Raw genomic sequence first — 20,958 nt, 5'->3', positions numbered from 1 at the left:
AAGAGCGGAGGGCGTGGCGGAGACGTGTCTTACTGGGATGCCTGGAGGCTCTTGCCGGGGTATCGGGATCCGGAAGGCTGTGCCCAGTCCGCTTGCACTTCGTGGGCCCAGCGGAGCAGCGTGGGGCGGCGGCGGCGGCGGCGGCGGCCCAGGCTGGGAGCGGAGGCCGCCGGGGGCCCAGCCATGGCCGAGTCGGTGGAGCGGCTGCAGCAGCGGGTTGAGGAGCTGGAACGAGAACTCGCCCGGGAGAGAAGCCGGCAGGTCGTGGGCGGCCGGACCCGCATCGAGAAGATGAGTGCGGAGGTGGTGGACTCCAATCCCTACAGGTGATCCCTGGCAGGGCCACGCTCCCCTCGCGGGGTTCAGCCGGCCTCCTGCGGCGCCTTTCTTGCTGTGGAGGTCCTGTTCCTAGGTGGGCAAGGCCACGTCTTAGTGCTAGTCAGAAGATGACCCTTGCCGAGCGTGGTGGCTCACGATTCATCCCAGCATTCGGGAGGGTGAGGTGGTGGTGGGTGTCGCGAGTTCCAGGCCAGCCTGGGCTACTTAATGAGTTCTAGACCAGCGTACTCTGTACAGTGAGACTCCTTTTTCCTGCACAGGGACAAATAAAATTTTATTTAAAAAATCCAAGGCAGGCATCCATATGGTGCAGCTCTTGTGCCCGCTGTCCTGTGCCCAGTTTCCTGTCACCCTTGACTCTACCTCGCTCTGCATAAGGCTGATTGCTAGTAAGCTCTGTCAGAACATAACATCTCATGCAAAGCTGCCAAGGATAGACTAGTTTCCGAAAGGCCTGTCAGGCGAGGGAGAGGTAGTTACTAGGGGGCTCAGGAACATCTGATTATCAACTTTACTAGGCCTGCTCACCGCAGTCCTTTGCTCTCCCTAAAGGACTTACTAATTTATGAGGGAGAATGCAGAGCAGTGTGGTTAAGGGGAAGGCTTCTGCGTCAGGACTGAGTGAATTCTTTTCTCAGCTTCCCAGTAACTTCTAACAGCTGCTAAGCTGCTTCAGGTTACTACCTGTAAAGTGGGACCATAGGAATGCCCGTTTCTGTCATAGTTATAAAGACTGAAGCAGTCAGTTTATGTGAAGTTCTTAAAACAGCAGTTGTACATGGCAAGTTTTGTACAAGACTGCATTCAGTAGCGTGCAGTTAGACCTTTAAGTTCCATATGTTTTTCTTCTCACCACAGCCCTGGGATTGCTGTTATTTCCATCTCATTCTGTAGGTGAGAAAAGTGAGCGTTCTAGAGCCTCTTTAAGTGGATTGTAGTAAACAAAGGAATCTGAGTGGGGCGAGGTTTCTGCCCAGTAAGTCAATAAGCCTGTAAGCAGTGTGGCTACAAACTGGGTAGTTTAACATAGGTGAAGTTCCAGAAAGAGAGCAATGTGTGTGGTGGGTCCAGAGACCCTCTGAGATGATGAAGTTGGAAACTCGTGAGTGTGAATGTCTGTAGAGAAGTTTAGAGAACTACTGGAGTTAGCTTGAGCAAGTGAAAGCATGCAGGAGATGAGGCATAAGGAAAGCATGGTCGTTGCCTTGAGGAAAGGAGGTGATGATGGAGAGGGAAAGTTCTAAAGCACCCACCCAGCAGTGAACAGTTAGGATCTAACCAAAAATGGCCAAGGCTCCTGGGGTAGGAATGTTTGTGCAGCAGTGATGGACATTTACAAGTAAAATCTTCAGAAGACTGAAAAGCAAGAGGTGAAAATACTGTAATAGTGTACATTTATAGATATGATCACATGGAGTTGAAAGTGGGAAGAAAGGGGTCAGCCCAGAGGCCTGCTGACTTTCCTGACAACCTAATATCCACATGTGCCATAAAGAACAAACAAATGAAAACTTAATATACCCACATTTTATATATGTATACACACACACTCAGGTAATAGAGCAGAGGACCAGTAGCTGAAGTGCTTGGGATACAACAGATGTTTCCAAAACTAGACATCATCCATTATGGACAGAGTGTGAGCTTATTTCATTTTCTTTGTATATTAACACAGCATGGGAAAATAATAACATTTCACTTTGACCCTTAACATTTAAGCCATTAGGTGTAGATCTTAGCTACACATTAGGATAAAGAAGGTTCTTTAGGGAGAAAAATGCTGTTTCACAGGCTACATACAAGAAAATCTATATTTTTAAACCTACCCAGTGATTTATTTTTACCTAGTAAAAGTTAGCTTTTAAGATCAGTAGGTCGTCATATAGTCATATTTGCTTTGTACCGCAGACTGGTCTTGAACTCCTAATCCTCCTGCCTCAGCGTCTAGAGTGCTAGGATTACAGATGCCTGCCACCATGTCCAGCTAGATTCCTCCTCTTTTGAATTAGTAATAATTGAATTTGGTGATTGTTTTATTTGATGGTGCATGTCTATAAATATCACTGTTAACTAAAAGATTACAAGCTTGGGGCTGGAGAGATCAGTGGTTAAGAGCACTAGCTGCTCTTCCACAGGACCCAGGGATGATCCCCAGCACCTACATGGCAGGTCACTGCCATAACTCTAGTCCCAGGGGATCTGACACCCTCTTCTGGCCTCTGCGGGCACTGCATGTACCTTCAGTTCTGCATGTATAAGCGTACATACAGGCAAACCACCCATACACATTAAAAAAATAATAATAAGAAGAAAAGACTGCAAAAGCTCTGAAACTTTTTTTTTTTCCTTTAAGCCGTCTGATGGCCCTGAAACGGATGGGAATTGTCAGTGACTATGAGGTATGATCACCTTCCCAAGCTTCTGAACTCGATTTCAGTAAACGAGAATAATTTCCGGTGAGAAATCAAATGGAGAGTAGTAACCAGCCCATGTGTCCTTTCTTTGTTTCACAGAAAATCCGTACTTACGCTGTAGCCATAGTGGGTGTTGGTGGAGTTGGTAGTGTGACTGCTGAAATGCTGACAAGATGTGGCATTGGTAAGGTAAAAAGATTTCTCTTTGCCTGTCCAGTAGGGAACTGTTCACTCCTGGAGCGAATCAGGTACAAATTAGCACTCTTCTGCTCAGCCAGTCAGTCAGTGGTTTGTGATTTCTGTTATATTTATGGAAATTGCTCTTCTCGAGGCTGAGTTATATCCCTCTCCAGACAGAGGCTCGTGTTATTGATAATTAAACAAAGGTATTTAATTGTGTTTAGGACCTTTTGTTTAGGGTAGTGTAATGTGTAAGTAATTTGAATTATTTTAGATATGGAACCTGTTAGAAATGGTTCTGGGGTGCCCCCCTCCCCCCAAAAAGACCACACAGATCTGTAGTATTTTAGCAAGGCAGAAATTTTACCTCTGCAGGAGGGTGCATAGTGGTGCCAAATCAAGTAGGCAAGCCCACCCCGTGGGATCTGCTGAGTCTGTATTCCTGATGTAAGGGCTCCTGGGCCCCACTCTGAGTGGTCAGAGTCAGCCCTGCACTCTTATGTTGTTGGCTAATTGCAGATAGTACAGCTGATGAACGGGTACAACTTTTAGGCACAGGCTACAACCTTGGGCGTATGTTTTGATCTCAAGAAGCGTGGGCTCTGAAGGAACTCAAGTTTCTGCCAAGTGGCTACTGTATTTTTTTAAGTTATTATAATTATTTATTCTTCTCTCATACAATACATCCTGACTGCAGCCTCCCCTCCCTTCGCTCCTCCAGGTTCCCCACAATAGTTTTTTAAAAACAGAGTTTTGTCTTATTTAACCCTTTGATACAAAAGACATTTAAATGGATAAAGTGTGCAAATGAAGCACTCAGATCTTGAAAATCTTATTAAGTGCTCAATTAAACACACACAGAGGATGGAAAGCATTGAATTTGATCTAGGGGATGTTTTAGATTTTTTTTTTATTTAACCCATTTTGTTTTCTTTTAAAAATGGACTAGAATTGTAAAAGAGAAGTAACTTACCTTCTGCCAGAATTTAATCTGACAATCTTAGGTTTATAAAGCCAAGGACTATTGATATTACTTAGTGGTTGACTAGATAAATTTTCCACAATTATCTGCTATTTTCATAAAACATACATTCTCCAATATCGTTTGTCAATAAGTTAATATTAAAAGATAGTGGTTGCAAAATTGACCCTCACTTATTAATATAAAAATGATGCCAACAAAATACTTAAAATGCTTATTATAATTTTAATGTCTTTGAAGTGATTTACAGAAGCAGGCCAAAATATTGCTTGCTGATGACTTGAGTACCTGGTTGATTGAGAGGATATTGGAGATGCTTGAGGTCAGTAGTTAAAAGTTGAATATGTGGCCATATTAAAACAGACTGACAGACCTTAGTTATGTCGCTTTAATCCTGTAGTGTCAGGTAAACCTAAAAATTGTCATAACTGGTTTCCGGGTAATCCTGCCAGTGCAGACACCAAACACTGAGAACCACGGGAGCCTTTCCTGGGCGTTTGCTAGGAGGGAAGACTTAAGGTGCAGCGCAGACAACTGAATCAGAATCTGTCTTCTCATAGACTGCAGATTAATGTGGGGGAAGTGCTTTTCGCCCATAATAATTTCGGGTGATGCAGATGCTGCTAGATGAGCAGTCATTCTCGAGGACCACTGCAATTAGAACCGCTCTTGTCCGGTTACACCTGTAGTAGGTAATAGGAATTCTGGCAGTGAGATGCAGACACCTGCATTTTCAGTAACTCTGCCAGTGATCCCACTGTATGCCCAGGTAAACTAAGACTAAACATTTAGTTAAGTTTCAGGAAGTCTTTCTTCTAGCTGTAAAACAGATAAGCAAGAAGCTAATGATTAGGTTTAGTGGGGAAATGGTGCCTAGAAGACCCAGAGCCCATTTCTTGTTTCTGCAAGTATCTGTAGCTCCCTGGATCACCAAGTCCACATCAGCCCTTTGCTTTCCAGATGGGCAGCAGGCTGGAAGGTTGATGTCATTTCCTGTGACGGTAGAACAGTGACCTAGCATGGATTAGGTCCCAGGTTTAGTCCCCAGCACTGCAAAAAAAGAAAAAAGAAAAAGAAAGAATAAGATCTCACTGCTATAGATTCATAGAATCTAACCTGTTCTTACTGATACGAAATGTGATGTACTCATTTTAAGTGAGGAGTGTACATTGGCAGACACTGAAGCAGACCTAAGAAGAAAGAGGGAAAAAATTAACTGGTTGAGAATTCTCTTTGGAGTAATGACGTTTAGCCTCAGTTTGGTTGTGTGGTCTGTCATACAAAGGGAGTCAGGGAAAAGAAAAAGGAATGCAGTAAGATCTTGGCACAATTTTTGCAACACTCAGTGAGACGGAGCAGGCTTCCCTCTCACTGAGCCGGTCTGTAGAAGCAGCACAGCCTTGGGTTGGGGAGAGTTGCTGCACCCGGAGTCCCACATTAGCTGAGCGCCCTTCAGCAAGGCCCCTCGATGCCTAGTCAGTAGCTGAGGATAAGAGGAGCTAGGCATTTACCTCACAGGACATTTAGTAAATCACTATACGACACCAGGTACCTTAGAGTTAATTAATGTTACAACTCCGCTACCTACCGTTAAGTCTATCAAATGGAAAATCCACTAGTTGAATGTCATGTTTCCCTGAAATACCACTGTTACCGCTGTTTTCATTTCAGTTACTGCTCTTTGACTATGACAAGGTGGAGCTGGCCAACATGAATCGACTCTTCTTCCAGCCTCATCAAGCAGGACTGAGTAAAGTGCAAGCAGCCGAGAACACACTGAGGTAACCGCAGTGTAGCAAAGGGCCCCATGTCCTAGGGGTCTTGTTAACTGCAGTTTAGTAAAGGGCCACACACACTGCATCTTGTTAACTGCAGTGTAGTAAAGGGCCACACACACTGGATCTTGTTAACTGCAGTGTGGTAAAGGGCCACACACACTGGATCTTGTTAACTGCAGTGTGGTAAAGGGATCCACACAGTAGGCTGTTGTTTTGTGTACCTGTTTTGTGAGCTAAGCTAAGTGTAAATTGGCTTGGATTTTTCTCTATGAAATGCCTATTTCACTTATGCAAAGAATCCTCTTACTTCTTAGTCCTGGGTCATGTGTCGGGCAAGAGTGTGCTTATTTTCATCTTCACTGCACTGCTTAACTGTGGAGCCACAGTGTGAGACTAGCCATAGACAACACCAAAAGGGTGGTGCATACATACCTTTGTTCCGGTAAAACCTGAGTTTTAGACTCTGAAATCTGAATTTTATTTTCATATCGTGAAATATTCTGAAAAAGATTTTTCTCCCCAACCATTTAAGAATTGTTCTTAGCTGGGCGGTGGTGGCGCACACCTTTAATCCCAGCACTCGGGAGGCAGAGGTAGGCAGATCTCTGTGAGTTCGAGGCCAGCCTGGTCTACAAGATCCTGGTTCCAGGAAAGGCGCAAAGCTACACAGAGAAACCCTGTCTTGAAAAAACAAACAAAACAAAACAAAACAAAAAACCAACTCTTTAAAAAAAAAAAAAAAAGAATTGTTCTTAGTGGCGTGTGCTGCCTGGCACCTGCTGCAGATGCCAGCACGTGGAGCTGAGGCACGTGTGAGGAGTGGCCCAAGTTTGAGGTCAGCCTATACTGCGTAGCAAGTACTGGGCAAAGCAGGACTGCATGGCAAGGCAAAGACTCGGAACAAAATCCCAACCAGGCAGTTCTTACCTTAGAGGCCGTACCAAGAATGTAACATTTGCTTTCCCCTCTCAGGAGCATTAACCCTGATGTTCTGTTTGAAGTTCACAACTACAACATCACCACAGTGGACCACTTCGAACATTTCATGAGTAGAATAAGGTACAGTTTATGAATACTTTGTGCAGTGTCCTGATGCCCAGCTCAGTTAAACAAGTGCTAGAAAATCTGCTGACAGATTTTTCGTCTTTTAGGAAAAGTAATTTTTGTGTAATGTTTATGTATGAGGATGTAGTCTACGCACAAACATATGTATGTTCCAAAAAATAAAATTGGAAAAATAAATCCCTCTGGAAATTATAGTGGTTCAACAAGAGGCCCTCAGTTTTACGTCCCATCTCTAGACTGTATTTTGTCCCTGAAAATCGTTTTCCTCAGACAGCCAGGACCCCTGAAGTAATTTCATTCAATTAGCTTTATTAAGTGTATATTTGTAGGGAAGTGTAAACAAGGCAGTGAAACTTGCTGAGTTCAGTGGCACAGGCCTGTAATTCCATCATAAGTTCGAGGCTAACCTGGGCAACTTAGACCCTTTTTCAAAACAATGAAAAATAAAATAAAATAGGGCTGTATGTATCTCACAGTTAGAGCATGTACTTGGCATGCCTGAGTCCCTGGCTTCTCTCTCACCAGGACTAATGAACCAAACCAAACCAAATATCTGTGAGAGCCCATAGGGAGACGACAACCCTGTGAACAGACTTCATGCTTCCTTTACTAGTATGAAATCATTAATTCTCTATTCAGAAAGTGGCTTAACACTATGTATGAGGTCATCAACATCAAACACTGTGTTATAATTGTGTTCAAACATTTAATGAGAGAAACCGACTGCACATATAAAATTCAGTTACAGTGTGGTTTGGGTCTCACTGGCATGGTGATGAACACCTGTGAATCCAACACTTGGGAGGTTGAAGCAGGAGGATCACAAACAAGTTTGAGATCTTGCTTCAAGAAACCGTGGGGGATTTGTGTGGGCCATGGGACTTGGGTTTGCTTTTGGTTGTTCTTTGAGGTGGGATCTCATACTGTTTGGATGGCGGAAGCAGTGACAGTCCTGCCTCAGCCTCAGGTGCTGGGACAATAGGTGCCAGGCACCAAGCCGTAAGACGAAAGAACTGTATTTTGTGTCCTCATTGTTTTCAAACACGGTTACTTTCCTTCTCTAGCAATGGTGGATTAGAAGAAGGGAAGGCTGTTGACCTGGTTCTTAGCTGTGTGGACAACTTTGAAGCTCGGATGGCAATAAACACAGTGAGTGTTGGCTAAGGGGTTGCAGCCCTGGGTTTACCCGAGTGTTCTAGCTAACAACAGTTCCAAGTGTAACCTGTCTTCACAGCCTGCTTCTCAAATGTGTGCTAAGAGCGTCTGCCCTGCCTCTGACGTGTTAGTATCTCACTCTCTTACGTATAAAGTAGCACATGTTTCTGCTGTGTGGTTTTAAAGTAAATGAATATTTTTATGACACGTAGTCTAGTCACCATTGGGTTTTCATTACATTCACTTTGTGTGTGTGTGTGTGTGTGTGTGTGTGCGCGCGCGCGCGAGCGCTTGCCACCATATCCCTGTGGGCAACTTGCAGGAGTTGGTCCTCTCAGTGGGATGAGACCATGTGGGACCTAGGGATTGAACTCAGGTCCTCAGGCTTGGTGGCAAGCACCTCTACCCACTGAGCCATCTTACCAGCTCACCATTGGTTTTAACTTTTTGTCTTACTAGGATTAAATATATAAATTGTAAACATTTCCTAAAGATAAGATATTTTTCTTTTGAATCACTTTTAAATGATTCTTAGGATTTTTGTATTGCTGAAGTGTTAGAAAAATAAGTTTTTACGTTAATCTGAAGAAATCTAGGGAGCAGTGGTTCGATGTAAGGAATGGGTACCTTCTGCTTCTGGAGTACCAACACTAACTCAAGGGTTGCAGCTCTTCTCTCTGACCCCGAAACCCTCAGGATCTGTGTACTAACACCTGCTTTCCACAGAGGAGGTTGCCAGTGATTTGTGATGTTTTGTGTTTTTGTCTTTTCCTGTTAAGGCTTGTAATGAACTTGGTCAGACGTGGATGGAATCTGGGGTCAGTGAAAATGCAGTTTCCGGGCACATCCAGCTCATGATCCCTGGAGAGTCGGCTTGTTTCGCGGTAGGCATGGTCTTGGGCCCCTTTCACGGTTAGAATCAGTGATCTTCGTAGTTGATGTCTGCAGTTGAGAGGAGCGGGAGTGTGCCGGGACGCCATTGGAGCATCCTCCCCCTGTGCTGTTTGAAACGGGTGTGTCCTTTTCCATGTAGTGTGCGCCACCGCTCGTAGTTGCTTCAAACATTGATGAGAAGACCCTGAAACGAGAAGGCGTCTGCGCGGCCAGTCTCCCCACCACCATGGGAGTAGTTGCAGGGATCTTGGTACAGAACGTATTAAAGTAAGTGAGGGCCGACGTTTCTCAAGAATTCTGTATGCTTTCGATGAAATGTGTTTCATGAAGTACTCCAAAGACTGATATTGTCAACTAAGTAGTTATCTTAACATTTTCTTTTATGTTTATTATACCTACATGGACTTTCATTAGCATTATGTGTGCGCACACTCATGTGTGTATGTGAGTGCGTGCACGCATACATGTTTATTTAAATGTCAGTTACACCCTGCATTTGGAATAACTCTTGTTAAATGATACAGCATTGCTCTGTATACCCAGTCCTACATCACTGGACAAGAGGGCCATATTATGACAATGCATCACTGGGCACTGGGCATTTTCAAGATAGTGCAAAAACAATACACTTCAGAGATAGCAGACCAGATAACCCTATGGTACCACTGTAGCGTATATGGTCTTTTGCTGATTGAAATGTGTGACACGTGACTCTAGGGAGCATTACATAAATGAGACAAAGCTGTATAGATGTAGACAGTGGGTGGAGACCAAGGCACAATCACACTTACTTCTACTCATCCGCTCTCCCTAAAAGTCATTCAGATGTGATCAAACCAGAAAACACTTCTGTTATCCAAAATGAGACTCTGCCAATGTGCGTTTTAACTCTAGCTACAGATGAGGGAAACAGGTTTTGTATAGCTAAGAGTTTGCAGGGACTCTCCTGTTTTCCTCCCACCTTGCTGTAGGAGCACTGGAGTCACAGTCATGCACAGCTGTCAAGTATCTGCATGGAGTCTGGGGATTTGAACTCGGGTCCTCACGTTTGCATGGCAAGCGCTTTGCCCACTGAGCCATCTCCTCCGCTCTCACTGAGTTTTCTGCACAATCTTCTGTACAGAAGCTGCCATAGTTAGGGTTTCCATTGCTGTGATAAAACACCATCACCAGCCGGGCAGTGGTGGCGCACGCCTTTAATCCCAGCACTCTGGAGGCAGAGCCAGGCGGATCTCTGTGAGTTCGAGGCCAGCCTGGGCTACCAAGTGAGTCCCAGGAAAGGAGCAATGCTACACAGAGAAACCCTGTCTCGAAAAACAAACAAACAAACAAACAAAAACCAAAACCAACCAAACAAACAAAAAACACCATCACCAAAAGCAACTCATGAAGGAAAGGGTTTATTAGACTTACACTTGTACATCTTAGTCCATTATTAAGGAAGTTAGGGCAGGAATTCAAGGAACCTGGAGCAGGAACTGAAGCAGAGGCCGTGGAAAAGTGCTACTGCCTGGCTTGCCTCCCCATGGCTTACTTAGCCTATTTTTTTTTTTTTTTTTTTTTTTTTTTTTTTTTTTTTTTTGGTTTTTCGAGACAGGGTTTCTCTGTGTAGCTTTGCGCCTTTCCTGGAACTCACTTGGTAGCCCAGGCTGGCCTCGAACTCACAGAGATCCGCCTGGCTCTGCCTCCCGAGTGCTGGGATTAAAGGCGTGCGCCACCACCGCCCGGCATTTAGCCTATTTTTAATACATTCCAGGGCCACCTGCCCAGGCTTGTCACCACCAATAGTGAGCCAGACACGCCCACATTAATCATTAATCACAAAAATGCCCCCACAGTCTTGTCCACAGACCCATGTGATGGGGACGTTTTCTCTTCACAGATGATCCAGCTTATGCTGAGTTGTCAAAACCCAACCCAGACAGCAGCTTTTCAGTAGAGTGGCATTTGACAGGGAGGATCACGATGGCACTTGATGGGTGTTGGAAGTGCTCTTTGATTTCCCCTGACACTACTCACATCAGTGACTTAGTGTAGTTCACGTAGTGTGTAGTGGGATATATCAGTTTTGAAAATAAGGTGTAGTAGCACATATCAGATTTATGTCTCTGTGTGGGGGTATGCATGTATGCACATGTGTATGAAGTATGCTTTTCTGTGCATCCATGTATGAAGGGCAGAGGACAATGCTATGTCTCTTCCTGTATTTCTTTACATTTAAAATGACTTCTGCTAAATTCATTATTGGCAGTTTCATGAATGTATGATGTACATTCTGATTACTGTAACGTCTTCTCCACATTCTCTACTTTCCTTCTCCCTATATTACCCCTATAAATCTCCTCCTCACGTTCATGACTTTGTTGTTGTTCCAAGACCCTCTAATTTAGCCTTGATCATCTGTGTGACCATGGGTTTGGAATGTCCACTGGTGTCTGGTGGGCACTCAGTGGGCACACACAGCTGCAGACAATGACTGCCCTTCCCTCAGAGCCCACCAGGGGACAGAGGTTCAGCCGGGACGAGGGGTAGTGCCCCATAATCCCCCGCTCCCACCCCCGATGGACCGTTGATAGGTCCAGAGTTGTGTAGGCCCATTGCAAACAGCCACAGCTGCTGTGGGGTCATGACCGCAGTGGCGGTGCCCTGCCCAGGAGACAGTAGTGTAGCCCTTTCCCTGTCCTCTGCAGTGGTCGCTGAGCAGCGTGGAGTGGTGTAAATGGCCTGCTTAGGGCTGAGCCCTCAGCCATCATCGTCCTCTCACCTGGAGCAGCCGTGTGTCTGTGTTCATTGCTGTTCATTGCAGAGAGGCTTCTCCGTGAGGCTGGGAGCATGTCTGTGGGTATAAGCTTAGATACTCAGAAGACGGACTGCTGCCACAGGCTACCGAAACAGCAGTACTAATTGGCCCCTCGGTTTAAGACTTTAACCACGGGTTTCTGACTGCATTACGGTACTAGTTTGAATTCCCTCTTGTGGAGCAGGCCTCAAATCCAGTCAGAGTGGTTGGTTCTCACCCTCACCTCTGCCGACAGTAGTGCGGTCACTCCACCCGTGGGCACATCTTGCCTGGCAGGCTGGTATTATTGAATGTAGGGTTTTCAACTAGATAAGGCCATTGGTGCCTCTTCTTCCCCAGCAGCCTATGCAGCACCTTCTGGCACTGCAAAACCAGCCAATGGGAAGAGGGTTCCAGCTCAGTCTCAGCTTCATTTCTCTATGCCTTGCATCCAAGATATGTTCCACTTTATTATTATTATTATTATTTTCAGACAAGGTCTCTTACTGATCTAGGACTCACCATGTTGGCTACACTGGCTGTACAGCAAGGCCCTGAGATCTACCTGTCTCCTTCCGTCTCTCCCTCTCAGTTCTGGGATTATAAGCTTATTATGCCATGGCTGCCGTTTTATGTGGGTGCTGGGGATCCAGACTCAGGCTCACTCGCTTCCATAGCAAGTACTTTAACCACTGAACTGAGCCCCTAGCTCAGGTTTAAAAACATATCTCTCATACTGCAGGTTCTCCAAAGTCAGTATGCTTCTTTGGAGTTTAGCATGCTATACTTTACTTGCCAGCAGCTTATCTTTATTAGAGGGTCAAAAATAATAGCTCACTACACAGTGATGAAAGGCAGTATACTTTTCCTTCCTTCCTTCCTTCCTTCCTTCCTTCCTTCCTTCCTTCCTTCCTTCCTTCCTTCCTTCCTTCCTTCCTTCCTCCCTCCCTCCCTCCCTCCCTCCCTCCCTCCCTCCCTCCCTCCCTCCCTTCCTTCCTTCCTTCCTTCCACAAATATTCAAGCAGCTACTGTGAGCCAAGTTTTATAAATAAGGTAGAGAAAGTTGCTGTTTTCTAGGTTATTCGTTATAAAATTCATTACCCACTCCAAAATCTCTTTTATAAATTCACTTACTTCTAGTCCCTTTTTTCTTTACTAAGTATAATTTTATTTTCTTTTTTCTTTTGAGATGGGGGTCTCACTATATATCCCTGGCTGGCCTGGAACTCACAGAGATCCTCCTGCTCCTGCCTTCCAAATGCTGGGATTAAAGGTGTGCACCACCGTGCCTGAGTAATTTAATTTTCTTTTTCAGGTTTCTGTTACGCTTTGGCACCGTCAGTTTCTACCTTGGATACAATGCAATGCAGGACTTTTTCCCGACCATGTCCATGAAGCCAAACCCTCAGTGTGATGACAGGAATTGCAGGAAGCAACAAGAAGAATACAAGGTACAACCAGCGGATGCATCGATCGGTCGGGAAGTTGAGGGTCACGCTGCCTAGGACAGTACATTTGAAAAGAAACAGAATTGGAATAGAATGTAATGGGTTCTGGGTTTTTATAGTGTTAGTTCATTGAGCATACTTCAGAACTAAGACCCATCCTTGCCTTTGGTAATGTGCACTTTGTGGAGTGCTGCAGAGAACGGAGAAGCAGTAGTGATGCTTGGTACTGTTTGCTTTATACAGAAGAAGGCCGCGACACTGCCCCCACCGGAGGCCGCGCCCACGGAGGACGAGGAGATCGTACATGAGGACAACGAGTGGGGTAGGAGCCTTCCTGCACCCGACTCGCGCCAGACTCGCACCAGAAGCACACTCTGTTCTGGGGGGAGTATAAGATGACACAGCACTTCAGATCATTCTCACTGTGTTTTCTGGGGAGTGTAATGTACACAGCACTTCAGATCATTCTCACTGTGTTTTCTGGGGGGGTGTAATGTACACAGCACTTCAGATCATCCTCACGGTGTTTTCTGGGGGGAGTGTAATGTACACAGCACTTCAGATCATTCTCACGGTGTTTTCTGGGAGGGCGTGTAATTTACACAGCACTTCAGATCATTCTCACAGTGTTTTCTGGGAGGGGAGTGTAAGAGTGCACATAAATATAAGTGATGCTACAGTCTTCTTGAGAACGAGCACAAGGTCACATTTACTCCTACAGGTATTGAGCTGGTGTCTGAGGTTTCAGAAGAGGAACTGAAGGACTCTTCAGGTCCCATTCCCGTCTTACCCGAAGGAATTACAGTGGCATACACAGTCCCAAAGAAGGTATTTGTGAGATCTGATTCCCCATATGTAAATATCAGATAAAAGAAAACATGTATTTCTCTTCTTTCAGCTTCATCTTACGTCAGAAGGCTAGTGAGGTGTTTCCTGCCTAGATATCTGTGCGGTCGGCCTTGAGGTGCTGAGAAGTATTCAGTGTCAGCATGGAGACAGGCACAGCTCATTGGAAACTGAGAAAGTAGAGACTTCTAAAAATCCACGGATATATCAAGTATAATAGATAGCGGTTAAATTAAAGTATTACTTTCATATATTGATAATTCTAGCCACAAACCCATTTACAAATACTTCTGGAAAGGGTGATGGAAAAGGAATGTGCCTGTGATCCTAGCACACAGGAATCTGAAGCAGGAGATACGCAAGTTTGACGTGAACCTGGATACATAATAAGAACCCGGAAGCAGAGGTCGTAGGTGGGAGGTTAGGGGTGGTGGGTGAGAGAGAAAGAGCATGCACATGAATAAACCTACAGAAATACAGACTTTCTCAAGTGAAGACATACAGAGCAGGGGCTGAAACCACCAGACAAAAAAATATACAGATCGACAGTAGGGATTGAAAAGTTGCTGAACATTATTAATCATCAGGGGCATGCAGGTCTACACCAGTGAGGTACATCTCACTCCAAGTGAAAAGGATGTGCAGAAAGGGAGCCTGGAGTGTAATAATGTACTGCTACCAGGAATGTCAATTAGCTCATCTATTCTGAAAACAGAATGGAGGCTCCTCAGAAAACTAAACGATGACACATGTGATATATGTGAGCCAGCAATCTCATGGGGAGGGGTATATGTCTGAAGTATATATAGCCAAAATGCCCACGGACTGATAAAAGATATACACACACACAGTGGAACACTATTGAGCCACAAGAGGATGACAACCTGTCATTTGTGGCAAGACAGATGGAATTGGGAGTCATTAAGTAAAGTCAGATGGCACAGATGGACAAGCACTACATGGTCTCACTCATATGTGGACTCTGAAAGGTTTGATGTGATAGAAGTTGAGAGACGAGCTGTGCTCCCAAAGGTGCGCAGGGGGACGGGGGAGAAGGCTGGCCAGCGGCTTGTTACAGCTCGCTAGAACACTGAGCTCTGGTGACTGTCGTAGATGGTGGCTGTAGGTAGTCACTGTTGTATGTTCAGAAAGATAGAAGGAGTGATTTTTGAATGTTCTAATTATAAAAAAATGGTTTGAGGAGATAGACTTAACCTGCATGCACATCACACAATATATACATATGCCATAACTTCATGGTCTGCTGTTTTACATTAACAATACACTCAGTAGAAATGCCAAGAATATTGAAGTTGCTGCCTCCTAAACAAAATTTTGGTGGGAAATATAAAGAACTTTATTTTCTCTAATTATTTCAAAATGTACTTATCAGAGAAAAATCAGCTTTTTAAGCATGCTGAGCATGGGTAAAACAAACTGTTAAGGACAAGTGGTTTTGTATGGCTCTGTTTTCATTGCATTTCCCCCCTTTGTTGACAGCAGGAGGATTCTGCTTCTGAAGTAATGGTGGAAGATTCTGGTGAAAGCTTGGAAGATCTCATGGCCAAGATGAAGAACATGTAGACAGTGGACTGGCATTTGTTTTATTTTCTGTGCTCATTCTATTCCCTTGGAATTAAAAAAAGAATCAGAACTAATAAACCTAGGGCCGCCTTACCTGGCATGTGAATCTTCACTGAGTGTCATGCTGTATGGAACACTAGTGGTTGCTTCTGGCTTCCCTCTACAACTGAATCGGTAATGCTCCTACAGAAAAGAGAGGAGAGGCCATCCCATCCCATAATTTCCTTTACAGTAATTCCCTGTCTGTGGACTGAGGCCTGGACTGTAAGTACAGATGGAGGATGAGATCTTTACCCTGGCAGCTGTGGCTAGCAAGTGTCTGAGTGTCCGAATGGCTTCCTACCAGTTACCCACGAGTACTGATCTGACCAGGAGTGACGTTAGAGAGTCAGCCTATAGAATAAACATCCCTTCAGATGTTTCTCGGTGAGATACAAGTAGAATGTCTTCATTGGCATGTCTAAATGAGTTAAAGATTTAAGACAAAGCACAGATAAATGCAAGCTGTCTTCATGGGCAGACTATGTTTAGGAAAAAACATTGTATTCTAATTTTCACCGACCAAGGAAAAGGCATTGCCTCCTGTAACAGAAGTGCCTGGAGTCACCATGTGACTCAAGAACAGGCATGAGCACAGTGCATCATATAGACTGTGTACATTATATAGACCGTCTACATCATGTAGACCGTGTACATCATGTAGACTGTGTACATCATGTAGACCATGTACATCATATAGAACATGTACATCACATAGACTGCTCCTGAATATTTCATTTCACCTTGATTCCCTAAACAGGGAGATGTTAGCAAGGTTTGTCCTGAGTAGTGGGCAAAATGAAGAACTGGAAATTACCTCTGCAGTGAATGATGAGTACTTATTCCCTGCAAAGGCTTCCATGTCCCAACTATGACCACTTAAATTGTAAACTGATGAATGACATAAATTATTGATTTTTATCTTGAGGATATGAAATGACTTTATGAATGTCTAAATTGTGTGTATTGGGAAATGCTAGGTAAAGTTCAAAGTGTCATTCCTTACTTGTAAAATAAAGTTGTAAAGACCAACTCCAGGCATAAGTTTAATGTACTAGCTTTGAGATTCTAGGATTATATGTGACTTTTTTCATGTTTATACAAGTCAAGAAGGGTGTGTGCCTAACTTTGAAACTTATATTTATGTTTCCTTGGTAAATTTTTATAACTATTTTTTACAGAACTTAGCGTATTAGATTGGAGAATAACTTTTCAAATCACTAAACATGCTTTAAATTTTTAAATGAATTTTTTTTTTTTTTTTTTTTTTTTTTTAAGAATAATTCTTGAGAAATACTGGTCCATGAATTTTCTAAGGCTTACTTGAAATTGTTGAACTTTCAGGTTTGGTTAAGGTATAATATATAGGATTAACTGACTTCTAAAGATCTGCTCTTTCTGGTATCTTAGGCTGTCCTGGATTCTAATGTATCTCACTCTTACCCAATATCTTTCATTGGAAACTACTGGATTATCATCTCAAAAATAACTAAATGCAATCTGGTGGCAGGCACCTTTTGATCCCATATTGCTCTCCCCATAGTCTGTGGCCACAGAGACTAAGGGGCAGCAGCAGTGACTGAGAATTAAGACACTGCATCATGAATTACCACATAGAGGTTTGGCTGGATGTGTAGATGCTGTGACTCCTAGTGAGAAAGGCCAGCAGCCCCAATACTGTTCTAACAGTGACTCTAGAATCCAGAGTCTAGACGGCAGTAAAACCATTCATTTTGTTTCTTTTGTTAGCAGAAAGGCAATCTGTGCTTCTGCTCAGGTTTTTGTATTTTTCTTCTCATGAAAATTCTCCCTGACACCCACAAATGTGGGCCAGTAGGAAAAGGCAATGACTTTAAGAATATGTCAGAGAAACTTTGCCTGCATCAAATCACATTTTTGTTTTTCCAATTTTCCTGTCTGTAAAGTGCTGAGGACAAGTTATAGCAAAATTTGGCTCTTACCAATTGTTTATGAGGGACTTGTCTGAAAATTACCATTTTGCTGTGGAGGGTATGTTAATGTGAACATAATTAACTAAGAATCACATCTATGTTAATATGAATGTAACTTGAAAATCTTATAACTATGTTAACATGAACATAATCTGAGAATCACATCTATGTTAACATGAACATAATTTGACTGTTTGAATTACAGATCTACACACAAATGTTTGTTACAGTTGCTTTTATCTTAGGCATTCTCGTGAAGGCAAACATATTGTTAGTACAGTAAATAATGAGATAAAAATAATAGATAAAATAATTTTACTATATACTTAATTTGAAATATATAATTGAGTGACCACCTCAGTCACTTAACCCTTAAGTTTTAAAAATATTTTTGTAAAGTTCTCAAATCTAAATTTTAGAAGAATAAATATGATGCTTTTTTGAAGATTCTTTTAGAGTACTGATCACAAAGTTGTTTTAAGGTGTTAAGCTTAATACTATACTTTCAGTGTATTAAATCATGAAGTAATCAGATTTTGAGCTCTGATAAATGAGTTGTAAAATCAATATTTAATATATTCATGAATTCAGTTATTTGTACCTTTTACAGGGCAAACCCCAAGAGATAGGTTACACTCATATTTTAGCTTTTTTTCCTCCTGAACCTTGACCCTCCCCCAAAGGGTGGAAGAGGAACCCTTCTTCTGTGCATTCCTGTCTAATTGAAGTCACTGTCAATCACAGTGTCGAGATTGTAGCAGCGCTTCTCAAGCTCACAAGCTCAGGAGTTCCCTGGCCACCTAGCTCTTAGGCTGCTTCTGAGTGGCTCAGGTGAGGCCTCACAGACTAAGTTCTGTAGGCGATGGCGCTGGCTACTGCATCCCCTGGGGAATTTGCACGACACTGGGCACAGCCTGCGGTCACCAGAGTTCTTCAGCTTCATCAAACTACTGAGTAAACCTGGCCAATAGTCAAGTCTGCTAAAACACGGTCAATGTTTATTTTAAAATAATTATGCAAAGTGTAGCCCCCAGTACAGAGTGCAAAAAAGAGAACTTGGCAACTTGGCCATTGCACTTTTATTTTAAGACAATGGAATACAATTTCTATATCATCTTTATAATAATACATATTGAGATCGTACGAGATTTAAAATTGATGAAAATTTTACTATAAATATACAAATAAAAACTAATGTGGTAATATTATAAAATCTATAAAAATATTTAATTCTCAGTATAAAAATGACAACTAATTGAGGTAAAGATTAATTTAGACCATTTAGGAGAGAAATGGGATTGTCATGGCTTTTTTGTGTGCTGAGGACTAAACCCAGGGTATGATGCATACTACCACTGTGTCCTCAGCCCTACTTTTTAATTTTGTGACAAGGTCTCACTAAGTTGCCGGGCTCGCCCTGACCTTGAGAACCTCCTGCCTCAGCTTGTGAGTAGCTAGGGGCCAGGCCTGTGCCACAATAAGATCAGAATGGTACAGAGCCTGGCACCTGTGGCTGCCATCCGACACTGCAGCACAGCACAGTAATAAACTTCCCTGGAGACAGCACAAAAGGTGGGCTGACTAAATCAGCTTAGGGAAAAGGAAGACTTGAAAGCAAAGCCAGGTGTGGTGGCACACACCTGTGATCCCAGCACCCAGGAGGCCAAGGAGGAATGATGATGAGTTCATGGTCAGCCTGAGCTCTCACATACACAGTAAGAGGCTGGGAGATAGCTCAGTTGGTAAAGCATTTGCCATGTAAGCATAAGGACCCAAGTTCAATCTCCAGAACCCCCTTTAGAAAGCTGGGCATAGGATTGGAGGCTTGTAATCCTATTTCAGGAGGTGGAGTCAGGTGGATAGGGTACCAGGATGCTGGAAGACCAGTCAGTCTAGCTAAATGAGCACCAGGTCACTGAGACCCTGTCTCAAAAGAAAAATCAAGGTGGACAGCAACTGAGGAATGATACCCAAGGCTGACCCCTGACCTCCACATGTGCATACCCATGTGTGTGCATGTCCTCACACACAAACCCAGGAAAAGGAAAACAAGAATTCCTATCTGGTTTGTTTCACTGAAGACTGTTCAGACCATTCGTAAACATTTCTTTGAGGTAGAGAACTGGGTCAAACCCCTGTTGAAAACAAGACCAGTGAATGGCAGGTCTAAGGCTGCTCTCAAGGGAGCAAAAGAATCATGGAATTCTTAAGCCATGGGCTCCTGCCAGCTCTTGTTGCAGAGACCAACCCACTCCTCATGTTATTAGAGCGCTGACGTCTACACCCTGGATCTCATCCCATAGGAAATGGGTTATTTAATCAATTTAAACTGGACACAACAATTAAGTGTAATCCAATACAACTTCATGCAAATACCAGTTAAATAACACTAAGTAGGAAAATGATTTTCTTTAAAAACATGGTTTTGAATTCAGATGTTCCAGATGTTTGTTTTATCCTGAGGTATTCTTGTAAAAAATTGGCACTGTTACCTTTGTCCTTGGGGAAGGAAAATATTAGGAGAATGAGTTGTTTTAAAGATAAACGTGTCTCCACTTGATGACTGCCTTGAAGGAGCTTTTCCACCCAAAAGAGATGTCTCAGCTTCTTTTATTTCCATTGCCCTTTTGTACAGTTCAGCAGCCTTTTCAAAATTCCCTTCTTCATAGCTTTAAGAGGAAAAGACATGAGATACACTGTTATTATCAAGAAGCAGCTTTCCCTTTTAAATACCTATCCAATGAAGGCTGAGTTTTCTCATCCTGGCAGCTCCTTACAAATTACCACATAGAGGCTTTTATTAATGGTAAATGCTGGGCTGATAGCTCAGGCTTGTTACTAGCTAACTCTTACATTTAAATTAACCCATATTTCTTATCTGTGCTCTGTCACATGGGTTGGTACCTTTTTTCAACATAGCATGTCCATCTTGCTTCTTCCTGTGTCTCCTTGTAACTCCTCTGACTCTGCCCCTCCTCATCCCATCATTCTCAGTTTGGCTTTCCTGTCTGATTTATCCTGTGCAGCTATTGGCCAGTCAGCTTGTTTATTAAACCAATCACAGTGTACAGAAGGACTATTCCATAGCAATCCAAGATACAGAAAAACAAGTTGCAAATAATTTCCTATTCCCATTGCACTTTCTTTCTCCTCAGGTAGACCAGTTACCCAGGGTTCCCAAACTCATCTATCTACACTCTGGAATAGTATGTCTCTTGCATGTGCACCACTGAGACCATGTTGTAATGGGCTCAGTAAAAAATGCTAACAAGTGTTGTTATCATCTGTATTCCAAGATGAACACACAGGAGTGAGCGAAACTCATCACACACTTAACTCATCAGCTCTGAGGTCAATAAGTGGCCCTATCACCCCAGAGGCAGTTAGCAGTTTAAGCCATCTTCACTTTGGCACAGTACACACCTCCAAAAAGTAAGCTGTCCTCACCCTGCTTCTGAGTAGCACTTGAGTATCTAAAGTTACATGAGACCAAAGCAACTACT

General features: G+C 43.3%; 2 protein-coding genes across 5 annotated transcripts in view; one reads left to right on the top strand and one right to left on the bottom strand.

Annotated features, from left to right (window-relative positions):
- The first annotated feature begins 13 nt into the window (after window positions 1–13).
- Window positions 14–16,535, top strand: Uba5 (ubiquitin like modifier activating enzyme 5). 4 transcript variants are annotated; one of them, XM_006983606.4, is made up of 12 exons: window positions 14–326; window positions 2,693–2,738; window positions 2,853–2,942; window positions 5,587–5,696; window positions 6,666–6,752; window positions 7,823–7,907; window positions 8,693–8,797; window positions 8,947–9,074; window positions 12,902–13,037; window positions 13,278–13,356; window positions 13,756–13,862; window positions 15,381–16,535. In XM_006983606.4, the coding sequence occupies exons 1-12, from the start codon at window positions 184–186 to the stop codon at window positions 15,462–15,464; spliced, it is 1,200 nt and encodes a 399-aa protein (XP_006983668.3). In that variant the 5' UTR covers window positions 14–183; the 3' UTR covers window positions 15,465–16,535. The 4 variants fall into 4 exon arrangements, with proteins under 4 accessions (XP_006983668.3, XP_042137467.2, XP_042137468.1 ...); XM_042281533.2 differs by having other exon boundaries at window positions 40–326; window positions 15,384–15,576; XM_042281534.2 differs by lacking the exon at window positions 14–326 and having other exon boundaries at window positions 2,853–2,937.
- Window positions 16,536–18,006: 1,471 nt separating this feature from the next.
- Window positions 18,007–20,958, bottom strand: part of Nphp3 (nephrocystin 3) — a 38,699-nt gene continuing 35,747 nt past the window's right edge. The window contains exon 27 of the mRNA XM_042281531.2: window positions 18,007–20,124. Coding sequence (XP_042137465.2) covers window positions 19,944–20,124 — 181 coding nt within the window. The 3' untranslated portion in view covers window positions 18,007–19,943. The remainder of the gene's footprint in view (window positions 20,125–20,958) is intronic.

Source organism: Peromyscus maniculatus, chromosome 7 (genome assembly GCF_049852395.1).
Source record: "Peromyscus maniculatus bairdii isolate BWxNUB_F1_BW_parent chromosome 7, HU_Pman_BW_mat_3.1, whole genome shotgun sequence".
Taxonomy (NCBI): domain Eukaryota; kingdom Metazoa; phylum Chordata; class Mammalia; order Rodentia; family Cricetidae; genus Peromyscus; species Peromyscus maniculatus.
Note: the sequence above shows the minus strand (reverse complement) of the source record. Positions and strands in the feature narration are given on the sequence as shown.

Bases quoted from the DNA above. Each gene is read 5' to 3' on its own strand.
- Uba5 (XM_006983606.4), top strand. From the start codon at position 184: ATGGCCGAGTCGGTGGAGCGGCTGCAGCAGCGGGTTGAGGAGCTGGAA. The intron at 5,697-6,665 runs GTAACCGCAGTG...TTCCCCTCTCAG, and splicing joins GCAGCCGAGAACACACTGAG to GAGCATTAACCCTGATGTTC. The intron at 13,038-13,277 runs GTACAACCAGCG...TGCTTTATACAG, and splicing joins AGCAACAAGAAGAATACAAG to AAGAAGGCCGCGACACTGCC.